Source organism: Struthio camelus, chromosome 19, assembly GCF_040807025.1.
Source record: "Struthio camelus isolate bStrCam1 chromosome 19, bStrCam1.hap1, whole genome shotgun sequence".
Lineage (NCBI taxonomy): Eukaryota > Metazoa > Chordata > Aves > Struthioniformes > Struthionidae > Struthio > Struthio camelus.
In genome coordinates this window covers 8,483,595-8,510,031 of record NC_090960.1, presented here as the reverse complement: position 1 = coordinate 8,510,031, position 26,437 = coordinate 8,483,595, and the positions used below count along the sequence as shown (strand labels likewise).

General features: G+C 50.5%; 2 protein-coding genes across 9 annotated transcripts in view; both read right to left on the bottom strand.

Moving 5' to 3' along the window:
• Positions 1 to 13,425, bottom strand: part of LLGL2 (LLGL scribble cell polarity complex component 2) — a 35,088-nt gene extending 21,663 nt beyond the window's left edge. For 2 of the 8 annotated variants that reach the window (XM_068914016.1, XM_068914019.1), the window contains exons 1-2: positions 13,304 to 13,425; positions 5,816 to 5,923 (exon numbers count right to left, since the gene is read on the bottom strand). In XM_068914016.1, the coding sequence (XP_068770117.1) occupies positions 5,816 to 5,890 (75 nt within the window). In that variant the 5' untranslated portion in view covers positions 5,891 to 5,923; positions 13,304 to 13,425. Of the gene's footprint in view, positions 1 to 5,815; positions 5,924 to 6,121; positions 6,531 to 6,857; positions 6,990 to 11,117; positions 11,166 to 13,303 lie in introns of those variants that run through there. The other 6 variants (XM_068914017.1, XM_068914018.1, XM_009666216.2 and 3 more) reach the window with 6 other exon arrangements.
• A 1,563-nt stretch (positions 13,426 to 14,988) lies between these two features.
• On the bottom strand, positions 14,989 to 25,627 carry TSEN54 (tRNA splicing endonuclease subunit 54). Its single transcript, XM_068914021.1, has 11 exons — positions 25,543 to 25,627; positions 25,126 to 25,284; positions 23,777 to 23,840; positions 23,550 to 23,633; positions 21,750 to 21,848; positions 21,393 to 21,445; positions 20,940 to 21,038; positions 18,915 to 19,552; positions 18,268 to 18,328; positions 17,495 to 17,611; positions 14,989 to 16,345 (listed from the first exon to the last, which is right to left on the bottom strand). The coding sequence occupies exons 1-11, from the start codon at positions 25,569 to 25,571 to the stop codon at positions 16,195 to 16,197; spliced, it is 1,554 nt and encodes a 517-aa protein (XP_068770122.1). The 5' UTR covers positions 25,572 to 25,627; the 3' UTR covers positions 14,989 to 16,194.
• Between the last annotated feature and the right edge of the window lie 810 nt (positions 25,628 to 26,437).

The following is a 26,437-nucleotide window of genomic DNA, read 5'->3' as shown; positions in this document are numbered from 1 at the left end:
ATAAGCAGTACGTTGCTTGCTCTTAGCAGCTTCCCCAAAGCACAACACACCGTATCAAGAATAAGACTCGATGCATGCAGTATATGGGCATCTGCTTTGCACCTGCTTTGCAGGGCTGACGCATTTACGCACTATGGCAGAACCTTCTGCCGTCCTTACAGGTTGCAATCGAGCTGCTTGTGAAATAGCTCAATCAAGTTTTTAGAAGTGCTAGTGTAGAGCTGTTGTCACTGTTCAGAGAAAACGAGCATGCCTGAAGGTTCAAGAATTTATGGCTGTATTAATCTTGGCACACAGATCACGCTTTATAGGGCTACCACATTGGAAAATATTCAGTTGTACTTCCAGTGCAGATACAGCTACTGGAAGAGACATGCTTTTAAAGCAAGTTGGACAGCTAGAGAATAGGAATTTGTTTCAAAACAATCTGAGGACTGGTCACAAAAAAAAAAAAAAAAAAAAGGAAAAACCCATACACAAACAACAGAACACTTTGTCTACAAAAACGGACACTTGCTCCTCACTCCCATCCTCGTTTCCATCATTTCTTTGAGATGGGCCTGCCACCTTACCTGACCTTTGGTCTATTCGAGCTAAATCTAACACCTGGACTTTATTTCCTGCGCAGTGATTTCCTGATTTCCAGCAATTTCTCCTTTGCAGGAGAATCAAATAAAGCTTGTTTCATTTATGTGGTCATGCCACTAGCCTGAGGTGTTCCCAGCTGAAAGGCAACCACAAAGTAGTTTAATGACCTTTTACTGTTCCTGCTCAAAGACACACAGTCTGCCAGATTGCTTCAGCTTTGGCTGTTTGACCAGAACTTAGAAATTGTAAGACAGACCTCCTTCCTCCCAATCATCAGCTACCCCCGTTTGAAGTCACATCAGGGAAGGCTGAGCCATTTAGAACACACACAAAATTGGAAAAATTGGAGCATTTGCCATTTTTCCGCTTACCAACTCAGAAGACTGGACAAAGGAGTCATTACTAAATTTTAACCTTTTATACCTCGTAAGTTAAGATTATAAGTTAAGTTATACTGGCTCAAAAAGCAGCAAGTTTATTCCCTTCCTGATAGTTTAGTCTCCAGCCTTACTTGTATATATTTTAAGAAGGTCATTCAAGTGTCACGTTTGTATCACTGAAAAAGAATTTTGAGAAGCCGGGTTTTTAGCGTTAAGCTTGAAGTTGTGGCAACTAGGTCAAGGTTGGTTAGCACATACACAACTTCCTACAGGCTGCATGAAATCTGGAACTGAATCTACAGACTCGGAAGCGGAACAGAGCAGTTTCCTAATCTAATACAGGTGAAGAATTTCTCTGTACCGTAACAGTTACTGAGACAACACAAAGGATTTCCAGTTGTCTAAGAGTGGGAGTACGAGGCCACGGTATACAGTTCGGGGAAGAAAATCCAAGATAACATGTTACCTTAACAACAAACCAGGCATTCAATCGAATCAGCTGTAGCATAGGCTATAGATACCGTTTCATTCTGCCCCAAAACAGAGCAAGGAACTCGTTAGGGAGAAACTAGCGCAATTTTGCTGTTAGTTTTAGTTCCAGCTTGCTCACAGCCACCGAACTGTCCAGCTACTGGCAGAACTAGGTGTCATTTTTAATGAAAGATCAATTAGAAACTGAGTTTTGTCTGAAACTTCTTCCAGTGCAGAAGATACCCGGGGTTTAGCCATGATTCAGAAAGATGTGACCTATGCAACACGCTGCATTTCAGGATGCTGTCAGTGCTAGCCTTAACACTGGCCTAGTTATAGCCTGGTTTTGATGTGCTAATTTGTGAGCACATTAGGCAAGTAAATATAAGCTTTAATTTTTAAATACAAGACCAAGGAGCTGCAGAACTGAGAGTGCATCACTCAGTGCTAACGCTAGGAAAGTAATTGCCCTCCCCACCAACCCCCCCAGATTCGCCTTCAATAGAAAATTCAGAATAAACCTCACATACCAGCGTGCAAGAGCTACAGTAACAGTCGCAAGCCGGAGGGAGCCGCGCGGAGCACCGCGCCGCCGCAGCAAACGCGAGCACAAGCGCAAGGGGAGAGGCTGTCAGGAACAGCCGTACGCAACCGTCACACAACCGCTTATCTAGTAGGATAAATCTATTAACGGTTTCTAATAGCCTTGAATTATTCAACCGAGGTGTCCATAAGACCGAAGGGAGGATAACTGCCGCCTCTGCCATTCGTTCGTTTTCACAGCAGGGCAACAAAGGCTACGTGGGGGCTTTGGGGCCAGGCTGGACCTCACCCGGGCCAAGCATCCCATTGAACCGGTTCCCTCAGGTCTTTTCCTTGCACTTATTCACATCCAAGAGTGATTGTGGGTTTGGGGTTTTTTTTTTTTTGGTTTGAGTTTTTTTTTTTTGGGGGGGGGGGGGGTCATCACATTAAGTCAACATTTCAACTGGCCTTGGTGTCCTCCCCCCCCCCCCCAAGGGCTCTCAGCGGCCAGCGCTTTCACCTGCTCAGCAGGTGAAGCCAGCGAGGGCTGGGGGGCCCGACAGGCCCCAGAGGTGACAATGGAGCCTTTCAGCAGAGCTGAAATGAGACACCAGAGGGGCAACAACGTGGCCTCCTTCTCAAAGGGGCCTTTGTTTCCTTGGGAAAAAGAGAGGAGCTTTCATTTTCATTTCTCCTCAGACTACAGGTTTGTGGGAGTCAGGGAAGGCAGCCCGATGTCGGCAGCCGCCGGTAGCTAAGAGAAATGCTTCCCGTCAGGCGTATTTACTGCAGGAAAAACGTGGCCAAACTTCACAGTTGTTTCTCAGCCCCCGCTGCAGCGGGGGGGGGGGGGTGAAATTTGGTGCCGTCGTCTTCGTTTCTCACTGCTTCTCCTCTCAGATTGCTGTATGACAAAGCAGCGGCAAATGGGACCACGGGCAGCACAAACCCCGCGCCCGCGTTAACGCGCCCTCGGAAGCGACCACGAAGGCAGAACGTGTTACATCCGCTTTGCATAGACACTAACTGAGTATTTAAGGTAAGCTATCCATCACACCTATTAGCGAAGGGCTAGGAAGGCTAAAAAGGGGGGGGGGGGGAACCACGCCACAAAGCCATAAATTAAATGCAATGGTCCCAGTTTGCTAACACTCAGCTGCAAGACTGGCTGGTTCACCTGCGTGCTGCCCATCGTCTAGCCTGACAGCGCCAGCCCCAACACGTCTGCTCTGCCGGGCCCGGGCTGAGCCAAAGGCATCCAAACACTACTTCCAAAAGCAGGGTAAACGTAAGGAAGTAGTCTGCCAAGTACACATACCTTCTCCTTCATTCTAGCCACTGAGCTAAAAACAGATCCTTGCAACAGGTACACACAAGCACGGGAAGTTCGTAGCCATCCCGAGAACCAGGCACACCGAGCTAAGCCACGCCGGCAGAATTTGGCTAGGTGCTCTGTGAAACGCACGCAAGTTTGAGGCGAGTTTGAAGAACTAGTCTAGTCCCAGTTATCAGTCAGGCCTTCAAGACCATCCAGACCACCTCTTTTCTCAAACAGAGACGCAAAAGGAAAGCAGTAAAAAGATCACAGGTTATTGAAACCCGAGTGAAACAAAAAACATCCAAATCCAATAAATACACACATATAAATTATAATCTATATATGTGTATGCATGTATATGGAACTGCCTCCTGCCTTTTTTAATTGAAGTCCATTACTGGGTCAACATAGCCAAAAACACTCCACTTCATTAACACTGAATTTGGGTGGTAGCATGCAGTCATATTCAACTTGCACGTAAACAACAGAACAAGGGCAGGAATACCATATCACTTTTAAGGTACAGACCTCCCATTTAGTCACTACCAGCGTCATGGGTAGTCAGACTGAAGCGATGCAAATCCTCTCACCAGCAGCTTATAGTCCCACAAAATATTTCCCAAAGGGGTCTTAAACCAGAAGAGTTTCAAAGGTCTCAAATAATAGGGGTTAAAAAACTTGCTTACCACCACGCTGTTTTTACTGGCATATTAGACGAGGGCAGTCTTGGCCTAGAAAGTACCCTAAGATTCTTGGCTCCTTGAAGCCACAACCTTTGACAGGCCAGAATTAAGGTCCATCTTTCCCTGCTCTGCTCGGCCTACCTAGCTGTGGCAGATGTTTACTGTATCAAAGGGCAGACTTTCAAAGGGTCCCATTATTTCTCCAAATACTGGAATGGGACACACAAGATTTGAACAAGCTTTATATAAGAACACAATGCAAAAGATTCTGGTATAATGTAAAAGCACCGGTAGATTCCCTTTCCAACTTCTTGCTGGAAAAAAAACAAGTTAGTTTGGCTTAAAAGTGCAAATGCATTTTGCAAGGCCTTTAATCACCAAGTTGTTAATGAGAGTAAATCATTAGGAAGTGTCCAAAGTAGCCACCTCCCTAGAAACAAGATGCCATTTTTACCTTCAGGACTGAATCAAATGAAGTCACGTATCCTGATGCCAACTTCTAATATATTTGGAAGTTTCCCTCTGCTGCAAAAGCTAGCCCTTTCCATCCTGTTTTGCATCATCCAAATTATTCCTTCCCTAGCAGGCAAAGTTTAGTCAAAAGTTCTCATAAGAGAAAAATTTATTCAAGGAAGAAATAGCAAACCTTGCTCTGAAACATGTAGCATGTTATATGCTTTTAACCCATCGCTGGGATGTCTCTTGAAGCTGGCACTGCATTCAGCTAAATACAAGCAACTCGATACTGGACTTCATTTACTGAAACTTTTACTGCATCCGCACTAGCGTTTCCTCATGATAACTAGCGGAAAAGAGGCCAGAAGCAGCCCGAGTTCCTTTTGGCTTAAGGGGTGCGTGGAAATGATGGATATTAGTACCAAATTACATTAAATAATTCATTTCAAATATCCAAGCAGGTTCCACTTTAAAATCCTAGTGTAGATATACCCTTATTGAATCAATAAGGTTATTGCCTAGGCTGACATCACTTACCCATTCTACTTTTCAGCCAAATTCCATTTAACCTTGGGAATAAAAAGCCTACAAATACACTTTTGCTAGTCGGTGGAGGGTATTGTAAGCAGCCATTAGCCTACCAATGAATTAATATTAGGCATTTACAAAGATGAAAACATGATGTTCCTGGCCAGACGAGCTGGGCCTCTAAAGAAAACGCCCAGAGCGGATAGCCAGCGCAGCCAAACATTGCTGCTCCCTCTTCGCAGGGGGAAAGGAAGAGGGATGGGGGAGAACAAAGTAAAAAAGCAAAACAAAACAAAAAACTAGATACTGTTAATAATCAACAGCAAGATCATTATTAATGGCCACTGTGTTGCCTGGATAATCCCCTATTTCCATCTCCGATCACTAATTCTGCGTTTAAATGACAGAGGTATCACATAGAAACCCAAAGCATAATCACAGAGAGAGACGTCTGGCAGCTGCTTCAGCCGCATCTCAACCTGCATCTTAGGTGCTTCTCCAGAAAATGCTACTTTCATAGTACTAATGCAAAGACTACCTATATCATAAGTAACCACAGCACATAGCAAGGCAGCGAAGATCTCTTCTTTCAGCAAGAGCGCCACTGAACCAACAGCACGACAATATGCTGCTTCTTGACAACGAAAGCCAGAATTGAGAACATGCTCAGGAGCTTTAAGAAAACAAGCCAGGCGCTTGAACGCATGGGAGAAAAAAGAAAAACTGAAAACCCGAACAAACCACCTCTCCTCAAGTTAACTTTTCCACCCACACGCAGGTAGTTTTTCCTTCCCGTTTTACTCCGCAACGACTCTGGACAGATTCGCCTCACACAAGTATCTCAGAGTTTGAGGAAAGCGCCGTACCTTGTTAAACTGGAAAAGGTCGCGTTTGAGCCTCTCTCTCACTGGATCGTGTCCGGGTCTTAAGAACCTTCTCATTTTCCCCGCTGTATCACCTTGGCACCAAAAATCCTAACAAAGAAAAAAAAAAAAAAACAGGCAAAGCCATATAAACAAAAGCAGCCTGAGAAGAGGAGCAGGCAGAAGGCGGCTGTTTTGGTTTAGCAGGTAACAGAAATCGGCCAGAGCAGAACGAGACAACACAGCCACAGAGCAACTAAAACCTGATACCGCCGCAGATCTTCATCCCCGGTGGCCGGATTTACTTACAGAATACTATTTGCACATTGCCCAAGCAGACCTAGGGTGGTGGATCTGAGAAGAGCCCAGTATTGCACGCTGCCCAGGAGATCCAGATAAGCAGGAGGATTTGGATCCAGGAGGTCCAGATAAGCAAAGGGGATTTTAGAAGAGTTTTTACACTTGGCCGTTTTGCTTTCTCTTCAGCTGACCTCATCCAAAGGAGAGGCAAGCAGAAACGCAGCAGTTGCACGAACATTCAGAGAAACCCGTGGTAAAGGCTAACTCCCGCGCTCGCAGGCACTATCGACCAGAATCACTTTTCACCCCAGGTAACCTCCAGCTATTGAGCCAAAAAGAGAAAGAATCACATTTTCAGCTCAGTCCACGCGTACGGCAGAAAGGGCACTGTGCTGCCTGCAGCGCAGCTGCATTAATTATTAACCTGCTTTTGTAAAACATTAAGCCTAACTCCCTGCCCGCGGGGGGGAAGGGGATCTCGCACCTGCGGTTCGAGGTACGGCTGGAAGCACAAGCCCTTCGGTACAGCTCGCGGCGCCTCTCCCCGCGCCAGGACCACCCAAGCAGGACACACCGGAGCGCCTGACTTGCAGCCCAGCGATGGCACTGGGGATACCAGCGAGAGCCTCGTGCCGCACGCAGCCCAGGAGAGCCCGTCACCTCCCTCCTCCGCAGCGGTGCTAAGCGGCGAGTAAAACTCTGCCAACTCGAGAGCAAAGGTTTGACTCGCGCCCTGACAACTTACCTTGGAGCAAGCGCTCCTGCCTGCCCTGGTCGTCGTTCAAAGGCTCCACTTTCCACCGCGCAGGAAGCCGGCCGAGCTGCTCACGAAGCAGCTATTGGACCGCTCCAATCAATATTTCTGTACCTTAATTCACTGGGCAGGAAATTATAGCTACTTAGCAGCTACTCCATGAGCAACTGACACAAGCGCGCAGCGGGGGCAAGAACTTCCGAGGTGCAATGAACAACGGGGTCAGATACCCTCTAGCAACCCGCTGCCCGAAGACGCGCGGGCGCAGCACCGAGGCCGCAACGGGGAGAGGAACCAGGAGGGCAGACGTGACCGCCAAAGCCGCAAAGCGAACAGAGCACCTTGGGCCCTCGACGCGAACCGTGGGGCTGGATGGGCGACCGAGGGAAGAAGGCTTTCACGGCCCGTCTGGAGAGATGTCGGGTAGCAGAGGCGGTAGACAAGCGCCTCTCTCTCTATTCCAGCCAATAGCAGCGGTCTTCAGTTAGTGACTTAAAACACCAGCTGTTTAAAAGCTCGAGCTGGTTTTCAAATGGCTCCTAGCAAGGCTTTTCCAGCTGTGAAGGACCAACTAAAACAGACAGCGTTACAGACAGGGTGCTCTGTAGCCAGTACACCTCCCCAAATTTTGACAAGCCTCTTCAGAAACTCCCTGAGCTAGAAGTTGTACCCTTTCATTGCATTACTCCCCTTTCACCTTTCCTGCCCATACTCCAGTACCTCCAGCCAACCACCCAGTGCTGTCTGGAGCTCGCCAAGACGACTGGGATGCCGTCCTGGTTTGGGGGACCAGGAGGCCACCTCAGTGCCAAGAGTCACTCAGGCCCCAGCCAGAATCACTAGCCTCTCCGTTCACCCCGAGAAAATGAGCGGCTCAGAGCAGCTCAGAGGCATCTGGGTTAGTGACTCGACAGCAAAACAGCACCACCAGCACAAGCGGAGACGAAGAACGTGCACAGGAACACACCTAGCTGGGGACCCCAAAGAGAGAGAAAGAACGAAAGCACAGTTTACTGGAAAAGCACAACAACCTTCTACAAAGATTCAGATATAATTTCCAAAATTTCAGCTCAGGTATCAGATCATCTCCCATAACAAACTTTCAGCTGGTATTCCCAACAGGAAGAGGGGCATTTTTTTACACAAGGCTATTTTTGCTGTTAGGGAAAGCTGCAGAGCAATCCCAAGCTGCTGTGCTCTGCAAGGAGAGCGTATCACACCCCTGCGTAACGCACAGTTTGCCCTTAGCCAGACAAGGGGAGGAAAGTGCCAAAGAGACGCACCCTTTCCCACTGTCAATCAATATCCCAGACCTGCTCAACTGGGCAAACTCACAGAGAAACGACCAAAAATTATGTTCCTGACGCTGGAAAAGAGACCACCTCAGCCTGGGAGAGCAAAGAAATTCACTGTTGGAAGCAAAGTAAGGAGAAGAGTGGGCTTGATTTGAGACACTGCTTTATATTTAACACCCTGCTTGAATGTTTTATCCTGAAATATTAATGGCATCTAGAAACATGCTGTTTTAACCTGCTTATGCAAGAGATCTAGTATTCACGCTCCAGCCCACAGCAACTTGCTCAACTGGCTAAGGAGCATAGCAGCTTGGAGAATCAAACAGTAACTCACATGAAGAAACATCATCCTGGCAAGCTGATGTGAAAAAGGCATCATCAGAAAAGGCATGCTACAAAAGTCATCTCATGTTGACTGGCAGCAGGGCTTCATACCTGACCGAGGAATTCCCAAGCATCAAGGCACAGGAGGAAATAAAGAGAGAGAAAAAAAGTACTTTTGAATAAAGGCAAAAGGACAGAGTGGAACAAAAGGGTTCTGCTGTAGCACAGTTGTCCGAGGGGAGTTATTATTACAAGTTCACAAAGCTCTTGTCAGTAAAAGAAAATTCTTTTTAATACAGTAAATGGCTCTTCCAGTTCCAGCAAAAAACAAGTAGATTCCACAGTCTGTAGAGTCTTATCTTCCAGATGCACATTTACATATTAGCAGACCAGTTTCTCTCCCACATACCTTGGGCATCTTACATAAAGCTCTAACCCCGTGTGCTCTGCAGCTATCTGCCAGTCAGCGTTTGCAGCCATATGGTAGCACTTGTGGCTACCAGTAGCCAGAGTGGAATTCAGCGGTAGCCTCTGAAGCTCTGCCAGGTCGGCATGCAGCTAATATTCTTATTTTCCAGGGAAACCCTTCTTTATGCTTTTAAAGGTCAGCCTCTTCGCAGAAACTACGTGCAACAGTCTTCTCCAAAGATGTATCGAGGTCAGTCTGTTTACAAGCAACAGTAGCCCAAGGCCGAGTCAATCCCAATTTTGCTCACATCCAGAAAACAGACACCTGACAGCAAGGCTCAGAGTGCCCCTTCCATCTAGCTCCTGCAGCTTTGTTAGCCGTACGCTTAGATAAATATTATGAGGTGCCCTCCTCCATCTCATTCAATTAGCTCCAGCCAGGAAGCAATTATCCTGCACTGTTCACACAGGATGGCAGGGAAAGCATAAATTGCAAGAAGATCCTGTTTCCAAGCACACACCGAGAAGCAGTTAACATTAAAACCAGATCTCGTTCTGGCTTCTTTGCTCGGCTCAGTTCATTTTAGATGTTGAGATTTACGGCAAGTACCCATGCCACGTCTCATGACAGACCCATACTCAACAGAGGGCAAAACACTCCTAGGGTAAAGCAGCTGTTGCACTCACTGCTCCGCGTTAGCACTCCCTCAGGAGAGGTTTTGCTTTGTCTTCATCGCTTTTGCACTTGGCCTTGTGCCTGGCAGCACGTGCCCAGCTCGCTGAGACGCTAAGCGAGGCTTGGGCTGGGGGGAAATCGCCCTCTGCAGAAGTTTGTTGCGGTTTTTGTTTACGTCCTCCCATGACAGCAGCAGTTCCAGCCAAAATTACAACAGAACCAATGCTCTAAGTCACAGTCCAACACACACAAATTAATCCAGTTTTACAAGATTAAGCAGCTCAGGTCAGAAGTTTTTCCTACATAGACAGTATTAATACATGGCTACGGGCCCAAATTACTCCCACAACAAAAACATACCCATAGTGAGTTTATTTTGCTCACATAGGACAGTTGCAAGACACCTTCTGTGTTCTTCCTAGGTAACCTTTACTCACTTTGAGCAGGTTTGCAATGGCATAAGCTCCAGTTGCTTTCTTTTTAAAATGCTATGAAAGATCTCAAGAACTGCTAACTTCTCGTGCTTTAGGCTCCTGCTTTTCATTCTTTCCTTCCTCGTCTTCCCTTCCCACATTACAGAACCTTCCAAGGAAGGGCTTCTACCTCCGCATCTGATAATACTTTATTAACTCTGCTAAAATAAAAAGAAGTCTTATCTACAAGCTTTGTTTCAGCTCCAAGCATTTAGCACTCCTATCACAAGCAGTCACCACCATGGCCCTGTGTGAACCAGGCTTTCTGCCCACACCCAGAAGTTTGCCTGGTTCCTATTACCAACACAGTCAACGGTCACAAAACAGTAGCTGCCTCAATCACACAGGGACAAGCTATTCCTTAACACTAACGATCTCTCAACAAAAAGATAACCAAAGCATCATTTAAGTACTAGGGGTCTCAAGTGTGCCAAGTGCAGGAGCCATCAGATCCAGCAGACATGATTCACTGTGAAATGACAAGTTTTAGAACACTTCCAGCTTGAAATCAGTGAAGCAATCCCTAGCTATTTTCTAGCCGGGCTGTCACTGTAAAGTTCACTTCTATAACCTAGCTCAGCCGCACACACTAACAAGACAGATACTAAATAAGAAAGCAGAAGCCAAGCAGAAGAGCTAGAGCAAACGAAGGAACGGTTGCAGCACATTGAAAGCTTGGAAGCGCTAGATACCATCTTCTTCCCCCCAGGATAAAGCTTCTTTTGGAAAGACGTTCCTTCTAAAAACATCAGTAATCTCATAGTTTACTAAGACCAAGCAAAAAGCTCCCTTACATGACATAACTGCTGATCAACTGCTAGCATCTCATCACTCACAGCTTTCCAGAAACAGGACAGCGCTCAGATGCATCTTGCATGCGTTAATTAGGCACTAGCAGAGAAGACAGCTGAAAGATCCTTCCATAAAAAGGATTTATTTTTTGCAAATCTGGAGAGAGAGACATGTAAACAGGCAGTTGAACCAGCTACATCAACACTTTGTGCAGGTGGCCACCCTTAAAAACTGAAGATAGATCCTTCTGATTTCTTAGAAAAGGATCGAGAACCAATCTTACCAATCAGGAAAGTTCATGGACTTCCACAGCTTTGCGTTCAGAGTTACCAGCAACTGCCCACTTGTGATGAATTCGCTAACTGTGCAAACTTATGTGTCATTATGACTCCTATTGTATTCTCCTTGTCATGGGAGCATGACAACATGAAGTTTCAAAATGCTACAGCAGAACAAAGTCTTTGCATTGGACAACGTTATTGCACACAATGCAAAACTCTTTGTAGACTTCTAAATAAGAAGTGTGATTCAAGTGAAAGACAGAATGGCTCATCATCCTGAAAATAACTTCAGGATAGCATTTTTACACCAAAAATAGTGGGGACGTGAAAGCATTTTCTTTCTAAAGCCACACAGAGAAATCCACCTAAAAGAAACCTGTAGGTGAGATTTGGAGTTTCCATACAATTTCTGCACAGAGGTTGAACTTCCAACTACTGCCAGTCCCTCCCTGGATAAAGTATTGTAAAGAAAGATCAGACTAGTAGCAGTATCACAACCTCTTACTGGGATGTAGTAACTGCATTACGCATATACGTTTAAATCCTCTTACCCTTTGACATTTCTCAAGACGCTAGTCAGTCAGGAAAAAACATCTGTCCCACAAGCAATTCCCCAATAATAATCAAATTATTGTACCAGAAAGCAACTGGAAGATACAGGATTATCTCAACCAGTTTAACTCCTCCAGTAATTTTCTTCAGTCAGTAGCAACAGTAGATGCAACTTGTACAAGACCAAAGAGAAGAGATGCTCTTCAACGCCATCCTACAGAGATGTTTAAAAACTCTTCCCCCTTTTAATACCAGAAACTAAACAGAGTCCCTGGAGCAGTTACGTCTAGAAGAGTTCAACAAGCAGCATTGAGCAGGACTAGCGAGCGCTCAGAACTCGCGCAGACCATCTTTGCCCCCGCCGCGGGCCGGGCCGCCTTGCGAGCGCGAGGAACGCGTCAGGACGCACGGAGAAGCCTTGGCCGCGACGTGCCACCGCTTTGCATCCCGCTTGCTAGAGCGCCAGCTTCCCGAATCAAAGATGAAACCAGCAGGCAGCCCGCTTTGGGCCTCCAGCTTCACCAGGGACTTGGTAAAGCAAGACATTCCAGTTGACCGAGGTGCTCTCAGATGACTACAAAGAGCAGCACTGCCATTCAAGTAACAGATTACAACGGACGGCTTTTAATTTTACTATCTCAGTGAAGCTCTCTTCCCATCTTACCTCTATCCTCACGTAAAGCTTTACGCCACTACGCTGCAGAAACAGTCCCTTAAGTTACTTCAACAGCTCCGTGAACAACGTGAAACGGAAACACGCCGAACAGCCTCCGCAGCCACGCCGAAGCCTCACCTCGAGGAGGCGAGGGGCCGCCAACCAGTCTGTCCCCCCGCCGCAGCCGCGGGGCGAAGCCCCCACGACTCCTTTCCCCGTCTTGCTTGGCCCCCTCGCTGGCTGCTAGAAGCAACGCGCCCCCTCGCCCATCTCGCTCGTACGAGTTTGGGGAAAGAAGGGAGAAAAGTGACACCGTATGCTGAGTATCGGATGGGGGATGTGAACAGAGCGTCCCGAAAGGGCGCACAGCCGCTCCCGAGCGCTCTCGGCGCCGGGGCCGGGCGGCAGCAGCGCTGCGAGGGGCCGCGCCGGGCGAGGGGCGGCGGCGGCCGGGGGGATGCGGCCGGCCGGGGGGGGGGGGGGGGGATGCGGCCGCCCCGCTCGCACCGAGCGCCGGGACAGGAAGTCGGGAAGCAAAAGAGCCGCCGCCGGGGCGAAAATCCCAGGATGTAAGAGCTCCCCGGCAACACCGCGCGCTCCGTCCACAGCGAGCGCAATAAACTAAACTCAGTTTAAAAACAAAAAAACAAACGACAACAACAAAAAAAAACGCGTTACGGGAGAGCCAAAGCCGGCTGCACCGGGACGCGGGCGCCACGGCCGGGGCCGCCCCGCCGCCCGCAGGCGGGTGGCCGGAGGAGGGCCCGGGCGCCGCGGCGGAGGAGACCGCCCCAGCGGAGAGGGGACGCGGGGGCGGCGAGCACCTGCCGGCGGCTCCGGGAGCGGCCCCCGCGGAGGGGGGGGGGCCTCCGGCCCCGGCTGCTCGCCACGGACCCACCGGGAGGGCCCCCGTCGGGCACGGCTCGTCACCCCCCGCTCCGCTCCGCTCCACCCCGGAGGCCGAGGCCGAGCCGCGCTCACCTGCGGGGCCTGGAGCCGAGCCGGGCCGCCCCGGCCTCGCTCCGCGCCCGCTGCCGCTGCCCCTCGCCTGCGCGGCGGCGGCGGCGCCGTCCTCCCTCCCTGGGTACCTCCGGGAGGGGTGCGGCGGGGCGGGGCCCCGCATGCAAATCACCTCCCGGGGCGGAGCCTCCCCTCGCTTTCATCCGGCCCCGCCTCTCTGGCACCGTCATGAATAATTCAGCGCTCCGCTCGCTCGGAGCCAATCAGAACGCGGCCACAGCTGCCGCCGTCCTATAGGCAGCCGCGCGCTGTGCCGCGTCACGCCATTCAAGCCGAGCGGCCTCACCGGCGCGCCCCGCGCCGCGGCCCCGGGGCGGCGCGGACGGGAACGGCCGGGAAAGGCGCTTTCCAGCCCGCTCAGGTGTTCGTCAGCGCCAAGGGCCCCACGCAACGTCGAGAAAAGGGGCTCACCCGTCATCGGCTGCAAAAACGAGACAGACTTAACAGCAAGTTGAACCCTTCGCGGGGATCAACCGCTGCGGGGAGCCCGGGTCCTGCGGCAAGGCAACAAGAGCCAGGCTAGGACTGTGCTTATGTGGCAGTGCAACAGCACTGCGAGGTCTGTCAACGTCTCTGCAGCGACACAAAGCTTGAAATTACCTCAGACAAGTTTTCAGTAATGGTCAGTGTTTCAGCCGAGCTTCAAAAGGTGAAATTATTCAATTAAAATACTTTGTCATCTCCTTGCAACATCCAGCTCTTCCACATCGTGGGTCCAAACGAAGCAGCCGTATCAGTCTGCATCACAATCTCATCCCGCGGGGTAAAGGCACCGTCAGATGGTGTGCTGCTGAGCAAGGCAGCCACAGTTTCTCAATCCTCCCTGCCACGGTTATTAAATTGTAATTGTTTTGTGCTGAATCAGGGAGTCTCTGCCCTAGCGAAACTCACTGGGTGGCTCTTGTCCATCGATACAGTTCCACCTTGGCATAAGCAGATGAGGCTCTGATTCAATTCAACAGGAGCGCACGCATTTGACCTAATTCCAGGACAAACGTGAGCCCCATGGGCCGGACTGGAGCTTTTCTGCCTATGCCTGTTCTTAGACACTCACCTCCCACTGCCTTTAATCTGCAAAACAGTCTGGGAGAGCGCTGAGGGATCAGACCAGAACTGCCAACAGCCCTGGCTTTTTAAAGAGGACTATTAGAGTTAAAACACAGCCCCTCCCAGGAGGGAGGAAGAGGAAAAGGAGGGTGTGTGTCAGAGGAGGTATTAAATTAGACCCTCAGCTCAGTGGAGCCCTCATGACTTCCAGCATCTGGTAATACAGGTGTGTGCACGGAACAGGAATAGGTGAAGAGCTTGCAGCAGATCGCTGCCACCCTGGGCTACAACACCTCTGACCATGCACCAGGAAGATGGCAAGGTGGGGGTGTGTGCCGACAGGGACTGCACGCAGAGGTACAGACTCCTCCTGCCTCTGACTCGCGATGCCCTCCTAGGGAACTAAGGCATGGTTGATGGCGAGGCCCGATGAGAACACAAAACCGGTGTAGGAAAGGGGCCATGTAGCCACCTAGTTGTATGACCAGGAGCAGGCATTCAGGAGCTAGTGCTACTGGCGTCCAGACAGCCTCCCCAGAGCATCCCTCTCTGCCTAGTTTCCTCAGAAATGTTAATAAGTTAACACTCAGGAGCTTGCATTGTTGGAAAAGGCTTTTTATTCTTTAGCCTTTGCCTCTTCCCCAACCCCAAAAGGAACTCAAACATTATCAAATAAAATGCATCTAAAACAATTGGTATTACCTTTCTGACGAAAGCTAGATACTGAACGCAGCCCTGCTCAGCATCCTTCTATCCACTGAGCAGGCTTTCTGGCAGCCCTCACTGGTCATTTTTCAGAGAGGCTAAAGCAGATTTGGTACCTGCATATCCTGGCAGAAGGCTCCCATGGTAGGGCCTGGAAAGCCATGATGGGATACTCATCCTCACTTTGGAGCACAAAAGCCACGGGACTGGAAGGCTCATGAGGAATCTGTAGCTTCTTTTTTTGCTCAAGGATCTCTCACTTGCAAAAGAAAAGACAAGGAACTACAGCCAGAAAAAGGGATGTCAACAGACAAAACAGAGAAGGCTGCAGTGCAGCCCTGGTGAGAGAATCAGACACAGTGTGCTGATATTGGTGGCATAATTTTAATAAAATATAATACTGTGTGGCCAAACCACATCTCCGGACAGCCATTACAGCACGAGGCTGGGTGCCATCTGCAATGCTCTGGGGTTTTCTGGGACCTCTGGTTGACAAAACAGCGCACAAAGCCCAGAGTTTCCTGCTCTCAAATATCTAGAAATTTGATTCCTTTGGCTGAGTTTTATGGCTGCGACTTTGTTTTTCACATAAGAATCTGATCCAATGTTCGTTGGCGCAGCTGAATGACAGAAGCTCAGGAGACCACCGCTGACCTGATCAGCTTATTCTGCCCTGGCTGACCTCAATGATTCTCCAACCGTTCAGACTGGCTTAGCACAGTGGTTCTTAACATATGAAAAGAGGGTCACCAGCAAAGTATTTTCTAGCGGTCCACAGGACAGATAGACATGACAGGGAAAAGGCTAGTCGTCCATGAGATCAGAGAGCTGGAGAACCAGTGGCTTCAAGAACAAAGCGGTGTGTATTCCAGTCCAGAAACGCCCGGCTAAGCTGTACACACTGCTTGGCTGCAGTAAATTTGCTTTTATAGATGAGCCACCTCCTGGTTGAACAAAACCAGTTGCAGTGGTGGACTACCAAGTGTAAGAGTTGGTTATCATAAGCTCTATTTTCCATAGTATTTCATTAATCAAGAAAACAAATCCTGAATAAAAGCTCTCCCCTTCATCCCACATCACTTCTGCCCGTGACAGCAACTTCAGTGATTAATATCAACTGGCAGCTTGAATTCCTTTAACGAATAAAAGGCAATTTCTCCATGGTCCACCAGTGCAAAGACCACCGGGACGTCCCCACTCTGGTATGTGACCTGCTTCAAAGCTCGAAGGGATGGAATCTGCTCGTCAAAGCTGTAGAAGGAAAAATAGTTCTCAAAGCACAGAAGAATACATAAACCCAGCTGTTCTGGGAAGTTTTGCTTATCAGAGACAGAACAATAGCTAGACAATTCACAGCAACAAGCCAGGCTGCCCTCAAACTTCACCCAGCTGGGCATCCCTGAAAAACCAGAGCTCACAATGGTCACCCCCTCTGGTCTCATGAGCTGGAACTGACTCTCCCCACACTTCTCAAGCAAAGCGGGAGACTGCCAGCAGTGAGAGCACACCACATGCCAGGAACCAGGAGCTGTCAAATCCTTTGCTGAAAACAAGGGCAACTGTACAGTGCTCCATGCTGTGGCTATTAGATGCAGCTCACAGGGCTACTGGCAAGTTGCCAATCCAATCTAAATACTTTTATATTAGGAAGTTCTTTAGGTTGCTGGGATCGACATCTGACCTCCTTTTAATTCCATTTAAGAATGAACAGACTCTGCAGAAATATTTCTGCAGTAAGGATCATCCTACTAATTCATAACACAGACCTTTGTAAACCTGAATTACCATCTTCCTTCCTCTGTCTCTACTGAAGTTGAGAGTAGAGAAGAGACTGTTTTAGTATATCAAAACTAGAAAAGGCAGAAATTGAACTTTGCATCTACCTATGGAATTTAAGTATCAGATTCTGGATCGGGCAAGAAAGCAGATACCTGCCCCAAAATTACATATGACAAAGATCAAAATACTAAACCCATGGCCCTGAGCCAGTAGTCACCTCTAGGTAGGCACAGCTCTGCATAAATCCACAGGGATCTGCACTGGCTGAGGAGTCACATACCATATGGCTCTCTGCAAAACCGGGCTCTGTGCGAGTTTCACAGGCATTGCATAAATACAGCTGTGGCTGCTTCTTGTTCCCGACTCCAGTAATACCCGCATGAGCAGCAACCAGATGACCAAACAGTGTGGGCTGAGTGCTAGGGCTGGGGGAAGAGTCAGCCACAGACTCCAAGAAAGGAGGAACAGAAAGAAAAGGAAACCTCGGGGCAGGACCACCCTAGAGGCAGTCACTCTGATGATCTGCAAAGCCTCCAAGATCCTGGGTCATTTACAGACCATTAGGATCCCCACATCAGCAACAGGGATATTTCAACAGAAATCATAATGCACTATTGATACCTCCGTACACACATCCTGACATAGGGCTTTCCAGGATTCGTCTTCTTAAACTTGGCCACAGCATCTGCTTGATACACATTGAAGTCTATTGTCATGCCCTCTGTGTCCTCCTGCAGCCTGCAGAAGAGAGAACACATCTGTGTGCTTATGGGATTGACAGGTCACAGGGTATAGCTACAGCAGAGGAAGGAGGGAGCAAAAGCTCTGGAAGCCTGTCTAGTCTGGGCTTTTTAGAAAGCTTCACTCCCCAGAAAATTAGAACAGTTCCAGGGTCAGTCATTTACTTCCCAGACCTTCCCCCACTTCCTCATGTCAGACCAGAGCAAGCTCCTTCCCCACATCCGCCACGCTCTCCCTCTCCCTGCATTCCTTACAAGAAGTACCACAAACACAAACCGATACAGGAGCAAAGCACTGCGCAGCAGGGATGGCAGCACATTCAGGCATGAGGCAGAGGTGAAACATAACCAAACCTGTGGGCGAGATTCCCTGGCCAGCATGCAGACAGGGAACATCAGGAGAAGAGAGCAACCCTCAAAGTTACAGTCAGCCTGGAATGCCTTGGTTCCCTGACCCAGAGCTTCATGGAAATACCAGCCCTTTGCTAAAGGTGCGAGAGGGCCATGGAACAGAGCACTGGATTCTCTTGGCATCCTGGACACTAGGCAGCTCCCACGCTGCTGCTGAGAGCGTCTCGCAGACCTCACAAGCAGGGACAGTCACAAGATGCCCCCTCTCCCTAACTGCTACTAGCTGGCTGGCAGGATACTAACCGGGAGGCTCCATCCAGGATGTGGGAGGGCTGCAGCACACTGATCTGCTGGAGGACAGCAGCTGGAGGGAGAAGGAACAGGAAAGGATGAGACCAACTATTTCTCTCCCAGGGCACTCCAAGGACTCCACCACCACCCACAAGTCTTCCTCCTCTGACAATGACTGGCAGCACCACAGTCACCAGTGGCTACTTCAAAGACCTCAGCTTCCTCATCTCCTCCCAATAGGCAGCCCAGAACACCCTGCAGTGGCTTTGCATCTTGCCTGCCTTGACTTCACATGCCTAACAGCCTAACAGGAAGGACTGCAATTTAGCATGACATGGGGAACAGATTAGAAGACCTCCCAGAGCCCTGTTTATCCTGGCACTTGAATGGGCTATAGAAAAAAATGGGAAGGCAACAGGACAAGTCTTCTTCCCTCTCCCCCCTGTTCATGGCTGGGCTGCTGTGTTCTTGGTTTGCCCAGGTCTTCTAATGAGGCTTTTCCTGCTTAAGAAACCCTCCCCGAAACTGATGTTCAGCATCTCCACATCATCCCTTTTGTTGCTGTACACTAGGCACTCTTTCTGCCCACATCCAGTCTGTAGTGCCAATTCAGGGAGCGGAGGGGTCCTTGCCAAGTTCCTTCCCCTCAGACCCAGTACCTGATGACGTGGCTTCATCCGGCCGCAAAAGCGGAGTGACAGCTTGGTCCCAGAGATGTGGCGGTCGTCTCCAAACCTTCTGCTGGCTCCTCTGCTTCAGGAGGGCTTTGTACTCCTGCCAGTTGGAGCAGCGCCTCACCTCCCTGTCTGCATTGACACTGCTCTTGTACCTGCTCTCCCTCTCCAGCTGCTCTCTTTCCTTCCGTGACAGCTTCTCCCGCTTCTGATTGATGCATCTGCACCAGCAAGCAGCATCAACTTCCCTCCCCAGCACGTTCTCCGGCAGGAGCCCCTTGTCAGGTGAGGGCAGATGTGTGCACGGCTGGTCTGGGGCCAGGTTCGGCAAGACAATGGTGCTAAAATCCCAGCGGGGCGCGCGGGTGCCAGGGCTGCTCTCCCTCAGGTCTCCAGCCCCACTCCTGGAGGGGCTGGGAGATTCCTTTTCTTGTCCTGTATCAGGAGGAACTGGGGCCGACTCTCCCTCTCCACTGCCAGCATCTGACTCCTTTGCATGCTCTAACAAAGGAATTTCATCCATGGGGAGGCAGCTGGAGTCTCCACAGCTATCGCCAGCCTTTTCGGAGGTCCCTTCAGCTTCTGGGAGGCCCTCAGATACTTTATGCTTCTTCTCATGCGACCTAAACATAGAAGCAGCAGCATAAAAGGGAGGGAGAGGTTCGTGGTGGGATTGTACTCTCTTTAAATCCTGCCTCCTCCCTGGTAACAGGAAGGATGAAGTCTGTCAAGCCTAAAGGAAGGATGGGAAGGGTGGCAGAAGCCCCCACATGGGTCTCTCTGCAAATCCTTGACAACAACATCTCAGCTGTGAGGAGGGTGTTTGCTTGCGTGACAAAACAAGAAAGAAACAAAGCAGGCCAAAGACGAGCAGAGAGTGCCAAAGGCGGTATAAACCTCTCAGCAATCCTGCACAAGGCCTGGCTTCAACACCCAGGAAAATCCCAGTCTTGACTCGTGCACAGTCCTGCCGTGATGATCCCCAATCTGCCCTGCAGCCTTCACACAGCCCATACACCGCCCTGGGTGCCACCGTGTAAACATGATGGACACCAGCCGAATGGAACAGGCCTTAGGTACCAGCATAGACTAGGCAGAAACCACCCTGCCAGCATCTCATACTGGTGTGAGTTTCAGTCCCTGGCTCCCAGAAAAGACAGGACAGTTCTTAAAACAGCAGTTTTATCTCCCAACTCCTAAAATTCCACCCTAACTCCTCGGGCACCAACTTACTTGGTAACAGGAGGGGACTTGCACTCCAGCCTCTCCCTCCCCGTTTCTTAAAGGATGATGCCACCTAATGGAAACTGTCATAATTATTAGCAAAATTAACAGTTATGTCAGCACCTATTTGCATTTTGTCAACTTCTAGAGGCTGTTTGCAGGGACCAGGACCCCACTATGCTCTCTGCTGTATAGTCCTAGCATTAAGCACCATCGAAGGAGCGGACAACAGAAGGATGGGCACTGCAGTGTCTGCACTCCCTCTAAAAAAAAAAAAAAAAGAGCAAGAGAAGACATCTGCCATGTATTTCTCCTGCACTGACCTGTCTCCCCTTCCATTTTGGCATCTTATCGCTGCAGATGGGAAGCACAAGGGCGGCTTTGCCCCTGTTAGCCCCACGTGAAGTACAGACGTGACAAAAGGGCTGACTTGGTAAAGAGTTCAGGAAGCGCACTGGGCCAGGCCCTGGGAGAGGATGGAAGGTGGCTTTGGAAGCATGGGCAGAAGGAGGCTCTTCATCACAAAAGCTGTGCTATGAACCGATCCTGCCCTTCTGACCACCTGAATAATGCCTTCAGGAGTCTTTCAGCTGCGTGTCATTGTATGGGATGGCCAGATTCCAGCTTCAGAACTCCAGACAGCTTGCAGGGGGCAAATGGCTGAGACTGGGGTTGTATTTGTTTCCTGTTTTGAAACACAAGTGGCACGGAGCAAAATTTCTACTCGTAACCGCAGGCAAGGCAAAGGGTTAGTCTACGAGAGCACATCAGGGGACACATCCTTACCGAGGGCTGGAACTCCTCCTCCTTTTGCGATGGTGTTTCCCAGAGCTCTGGCAATGGCTCTCCAGGTTCAGCTGCCTCTCGTAGGGAGATAGGACAGTGCTGCAGGGAGACACCAACACAGGGGCTGAGGGCAGGATGGGGTGGTGAAGCTACCCTTCTGTCCAGACCCCAGAGTACAGCAGCAAAAAACCTTTTTCCAGGCACAGAAAATCCACAAGCAGGACCAGGATGGTCCTCAAGTTATGCCTCATTTCATGTTCCTGGTCACCTCCTCAAGAAGGAATAACAAGGAAGGGTAGAGGGCTACTTTTAGCCTTTAATCCTCCCAAAAGGTGAAATGCAAGGTTTCCTCAGTCGTCTTCTCTGCCCTTCCATTGGGGCCATACAGTGGGCACAGAGCTGCTGAGGGTCTTCCGAAAGGAGAAAGCAGCATGGAAAGGAAAAGACGGTTACCTGGGGTTGAATCTCAGTACAACATAACCCAGTTGCTTCAAGTGGCTGAATACCTTAGAGCAAAGAAAAACGAGAAGGTTAAATGACTACCCTGAACCAAACAGTTTACTTTAGCTCTGCTGCTGCAACTGGGTAAACACGGTGTGGCACCGGCAGAGGAGAAAGCCCTAGGGTTAGGGCCCAAAAACAGAGATGAGGAAACAGGAACTGATCATACAAAAGAAGGTTATCGAGAAAGACTCGGAATGGCTCTCCTTCCCTCCCTAACTGTCCTACCCTGACGTCAGCCACTGGAACAGGGCATGGGGCAGTGGCTGGGCCTTCACCCTCCCACAGTAGCTGGAGCTCTCAACACACCTGGTAATGTGGCAGGCTCATTGCCTCCTGGGACAGCAGGATCTCATAGGCTTCCTGGATCGACAAGGGCAGATCTCTGTAAAAGAGCTGAACAGAGCCCTGAAGGGCAAAACTTGGTGTTTAGGGAATCACGGGGAAGCAGTCTGTGCAAGCTTACCCCAGTTCCTTCCCACTGGTCCTGACAGCTGGTATCAGCACATGATATCCATGCTTATCCACATGCCTACAGCCCCCCTCCCATGCACAGTTCCCCGATACCGTAGTTTTAGCAGAGAAGCCAGTTAAGAAGTGTTTGTCCTGATATCCCAGTTTAAGCAGCAAAGCCAGGAAAAACGTTCCCCCCCCCCCCAAAGCTGTTAGCTCCTGCCTTGCTGCTGCCCCCCTCAGCCATACCACTAGATCTGTTTGGATGACGCAGCTGGGAGCTTGATGCTGAACGGTTAAAGTAATCGTTGCTTTGGGGGATCCTTTTCTTTAATTTTGATAATTTCTGTGATTCAGGACACAGCACAGCTACAGAAAAATTTAGGACCAGCATAACTGGAGCAACAGAATCGATGACAGCATTCAGGCTGGCTCCTTAGAAGCACTTACTGCAGCATCAGTGATCCCAGGGCGGGTTCCCCCAAGGCAATACCAGCTAACCTCCAGGAGGCAGTTTCAGGCTACGCCTCTCTTTCCTTTTTCTTTTTTTAGTATGTGTTTACTCATAAAACACAAAAAAACAAAGCACTAGGAACCACACCTCTCCCATGGGATAGGCCAAAGGCATCTAACTGATCTCTTCTGCTTCTGGGGAGTGATTCTGCACTCAGCAACTAACTAAACAATTTTATTTTCAAGTCAATTTGTTTATGATCTATTGTTTATGATCGTTTGTTTATGATCTATTGTCAAATTACCAGAGACATTTCTCCAAGCAGGGGAGCGCTGAAGAGCAACTTGGTCTCATTCCCCTCTCAGCCACATTAGCTTTACTAATTCTTGTCAGCTTCTTAGAGAAGTACAGAAAAACAGACTGCTGTCGAACTTGTGAACCTTGTTACTGCAGAATACGTAAAATATGTTGGATAAGGGAGGAAATCAACTTATGACAGAGCAGGCACTGACCAGTCTCCTATGTCCTCATTACCAGTATACCATATCTGAGGAAAAAGATTTCTCATTGTCAAATCTTTTCCAATTTACCCCTGCAAGAGACGGTAAGATACTGGTGTGACCTGGTTTCCAGAAATTCCCAGAACACTGAGTCTTCCTAGATTGTGGAAATCCAAGCCCTGATACACAGATTTGGGTAAAGTAGTAACTGATATATAAATACCTGTGTTTTATCACCCTCACTAGGCAAGAAGAGAAATCTCAGCAGGAAACTTGGTAAGTACGTTCCTTACGCTTCCTTCCTTCTGATAAAAGTGCTGACTTACCACTGTTATTGTAACAAAAATTCCGATCATCCAAACACCTTCCTAGATTCTGTTGTCATGTTGACATAGGAGTGGGTTCAACTTGATACCAGCTGGATAACCTGGCCACAGATCCAACTGACATCCAGTGTCAAGGACACAAAGAGCATTTTAGAGTACTACATACTCCATGGCCTGCAAACAGCTCCATCAACTACCGGGCTAAAAGAGACAGTCCCAGGAGAACCAGGTGTTTATCAGCTACTCAAACTGCAGGAGTGACCAACATCTGTCAAGTGATTCCAGACTTCACTCTAAAAGTGTCCAGCTACCAGAGTTCCTTCAGTTATTCAGGAAGAACCCAGGGCCCCCATCCACGCACGGGCATCCTACTTACACACTCCAGCAGATAGAGAGCTTCCTCGGGCAGCAGGCACTGTTTGCCATGCTCTGTGAACCCCATGGTGTGCCAGAACTTCCCCTGGAACAAAAGCACAAATCTGTGATGGGCTGTGGACATTCTTTGCTGACAGCCAGGCTCTCTCCCATTTAAGAAGCAGATGAAGGAGTCTGCAATCGCCAGCTGGAGATGAAGGTATTGAGGACATTCTGCAGCAGACTCACCGCAGGGGACTGCAGCTCCACGATACCCTGTCCTGGCTTCCACTCAGCTTTCACCAGATTGCCCCTGAGAAGGTTAAAGATTAGCTTGTTATTACCAGCAGATGTAACACAACCATCTCCTGTGGTAGCAACGCAACAAGTGCAGGAAGGTGTCGAAAGGCAGCAGACTTCCAGCTGGCACTTTTACAGAGCAAGGCCTCAGAAAGACCTCATCCTCTGGATTTAGCAGTATTCATTAAGGATTTTATCACCAACTGGTTAACAGTGTCTTAAAACTAGCACCACAAATGTCTGCCCACAGACACAGAGGCCTGCTGGAGACGTGGGGCCCCAACTGATCCATAGTATATCATACAAGATTGTTCAGATGCTGCCAGGACAGAGTCTCAAATTGCTGTATCCCACCCACAAAGCAAAGTGCACGGCCTTGTAGGGAGAATTTACTAGCAGAGAGGAAACACAGGGTGACTTTGAAGACGCACATTTTTGGTGGCTGGATCAAGGAAGCAGGAGATGAGACCTGTGGGGCCTGCCATGGGTTTGCTCTGAATCCTTGGTCAGTACCACAATTTCCAGCACAGCCGCAAACGTGCAGTTACACACGTACTTAAACAAATCTGCTTCTGACCACAGCGGAAGGAAGGTAACAGTGCACCCCGTCTGTCCTGCCTGTCTGCTGGAGGTCCCCTTTCTCAAAGCAACATCCTAAAGGTCCCTGCAGTGTGAGTTTGCCTGAATGCTTTTTAGCAACTACTGACTGGTGTGGATGGAGAAACTAGTTACCAGAAAAAAAGCAGGCCAAAGAGAGGAAAAGCGTGTGCTGAGAGCGTGTGAAAGTCTCCCAGGAACTGATAACTGAACTTCAGAGACTGGTAGTGCTGTGGGATCTACCAGAGCTGATAAACCCGGGACACCGGGAGTCAACCAAATCCGTACAAGGCCACAGACACACACGAGCATCAACAAGGGGCTGTACAACTTGAACTGCATCTGCGGGCAGCAGCTGCCACATGCAGACCTGGACTGAAGGACTACGTACGCGCCTGAGAAAACTAGGGACCCTTGGAGGAGCTTTCTGAACGCCTCCCTGGAAGCCACTGGCGTACCAGCGTAACCCTCTGCCCGGAGGGCACAGCCGGGGCGGCTGCTGCTCCGGCTAGGGAGCTACGAGCGAGGGCGTGAGGGAGTTCCCTGCGTTCACAGTTATCAGCTCCGTCCTCGTGAACTAAGCCAGCTCCGTTAATAACGGGGCGATCCACGCCCAACGGCAAAGCAGCCGGGGCAGGCACTGGCTCCGCGCCTCAGCCCCGCCGCCGGGCTCCGCCGCCGCCGCCGCCGGAGACACTCACAGCCGCTCGACGCGCTCCTCGCAGAGCAGCTGCCATTGCTCCTCCCGGCACCGGCGCAGCTTCTCCGCCTGCTCCTCGGAGCCGTCGGGGGCGAAGTCCTTCTGGCCGTGCGAGCGCTGCGGGGCCTTGCGGGCGCGGGCGGCCAGCAGCTCCGCCGTGCTGCGGGCGGCAGAGGGGGCGCCGTCAGGCCGCCGAACGCCCCTCACCCCCCGCCCCGACGGCGCCCTCCCTGCAGGCCGGGCCCGGGCAGAGCCACCCGCCCCAGAGCGCTGCGGTGCGCTCCCCCCCGCCGCCGCCGCCGCCGCCTCGGCCGCCTCCCCCCGCCCGGGACCCCCCACCCGCCCCGTCAGGGCCCCGGGGGCGGAGGCGCGCGCACCGCCCCTTTCAGGCCCGTCCCGCCCTCGCGGCCCCTCGTACCTGAGGCGGCGCGAGCCGCCCGGCTCCATGGACGCGCGCGCCGCGGGCAGCCGCTTCCGCCGCGGCTCCGCAGGGTCCTAGCGCCGGGCGGGCGGGGGGGGGGGGTGCGGCGCGAGGGTTAGCGCGCCCCCTGCGGGGCTGGGGGACTGCGCGGCGCGGCAGGCTCGGAGCGGCCCGGACCGGCTGGGACCGGTTGGGAGCGGCTGGGAGCGGCGCGGCGCCGCCTCAGGGTCTGGCTCTGGGCACCTGAGGGGGGTCCTGAGGGGCGCGGAGCCGTGCGCTGGAGCCACGCACCGGCCTCACAAAATGTGGCTTGTGAAATATGCGAGCACCGTCGTTATCCTGAAGAAAACTGCCCCGGACACCGGGAAGTTGGCTCGCTGCTGCCCGCCGTTTCCCATAGACGTCGGTGCTGCTGCGCTGCCCGCTCGTGGCTCGTCGGGTCCTCCTCAGTGCAGTGGCGCTGGACCCTGCGTGCAGGGAAGAAACAGGCCCCAAGAGGCCGAGCAGGGGAGTGTCAAGGCCTGCTGCTGCTGGCCCTTAACCAAGGCGCTCGGAGGGCCTTGCCCATCACCCAAATTCAGTCCGTGCCCTCTCGGAGCGTACGGATTCAGCGCCAGGATTTTGGCAGCAATGTTCGCGTGGCCAGCGGTGATTTTAATTCCTGGGGTTTTAGCACTCGCTTGCAGTCAGGTGTGCCAGCCAGACTGGAAATGTAATTTAAGGAAGCCGGCCTCTGTACAGCGCCAAGCTTGCTCAGAAAATAACGCGTCAAGGGCTTTTTGACAACCTACAGAGAGGATGTTGATTCAGAAGTAATCAGCTAGCCCCACGTATAACCTGGCCGTACCTCAGCACGCCTGCACACAGATGGGCTGACGTCTTGTACTTAATA

What these genes read in the sequence shown, in the direction of transcription:
- TSEN54 (XM_068914021.1), bottom strand. Translation starts at nt 25,571, where the DNA reads ATGGAGCCGGGCGGCTCGCGCCGCCTCAG. An exon ending in ATCCTGGATGGAGCCTCCCG is followed by an intron (nt 17,612 to 18,267) that starts GTTAGTATCCTG and finishes TCTCTTCTGCAG; the next exon opens with GCTGCAGGAGGACACAGAGG. An exon ending in GTCAGGATGTGTGTACGGAG is followed by an intron (nt 16,346 to 17,494) that starts GTATCAATAGTG and finishes TTCCTTCTACAG; the next exon opens with CTTTGACGAGCAGATTCCAT.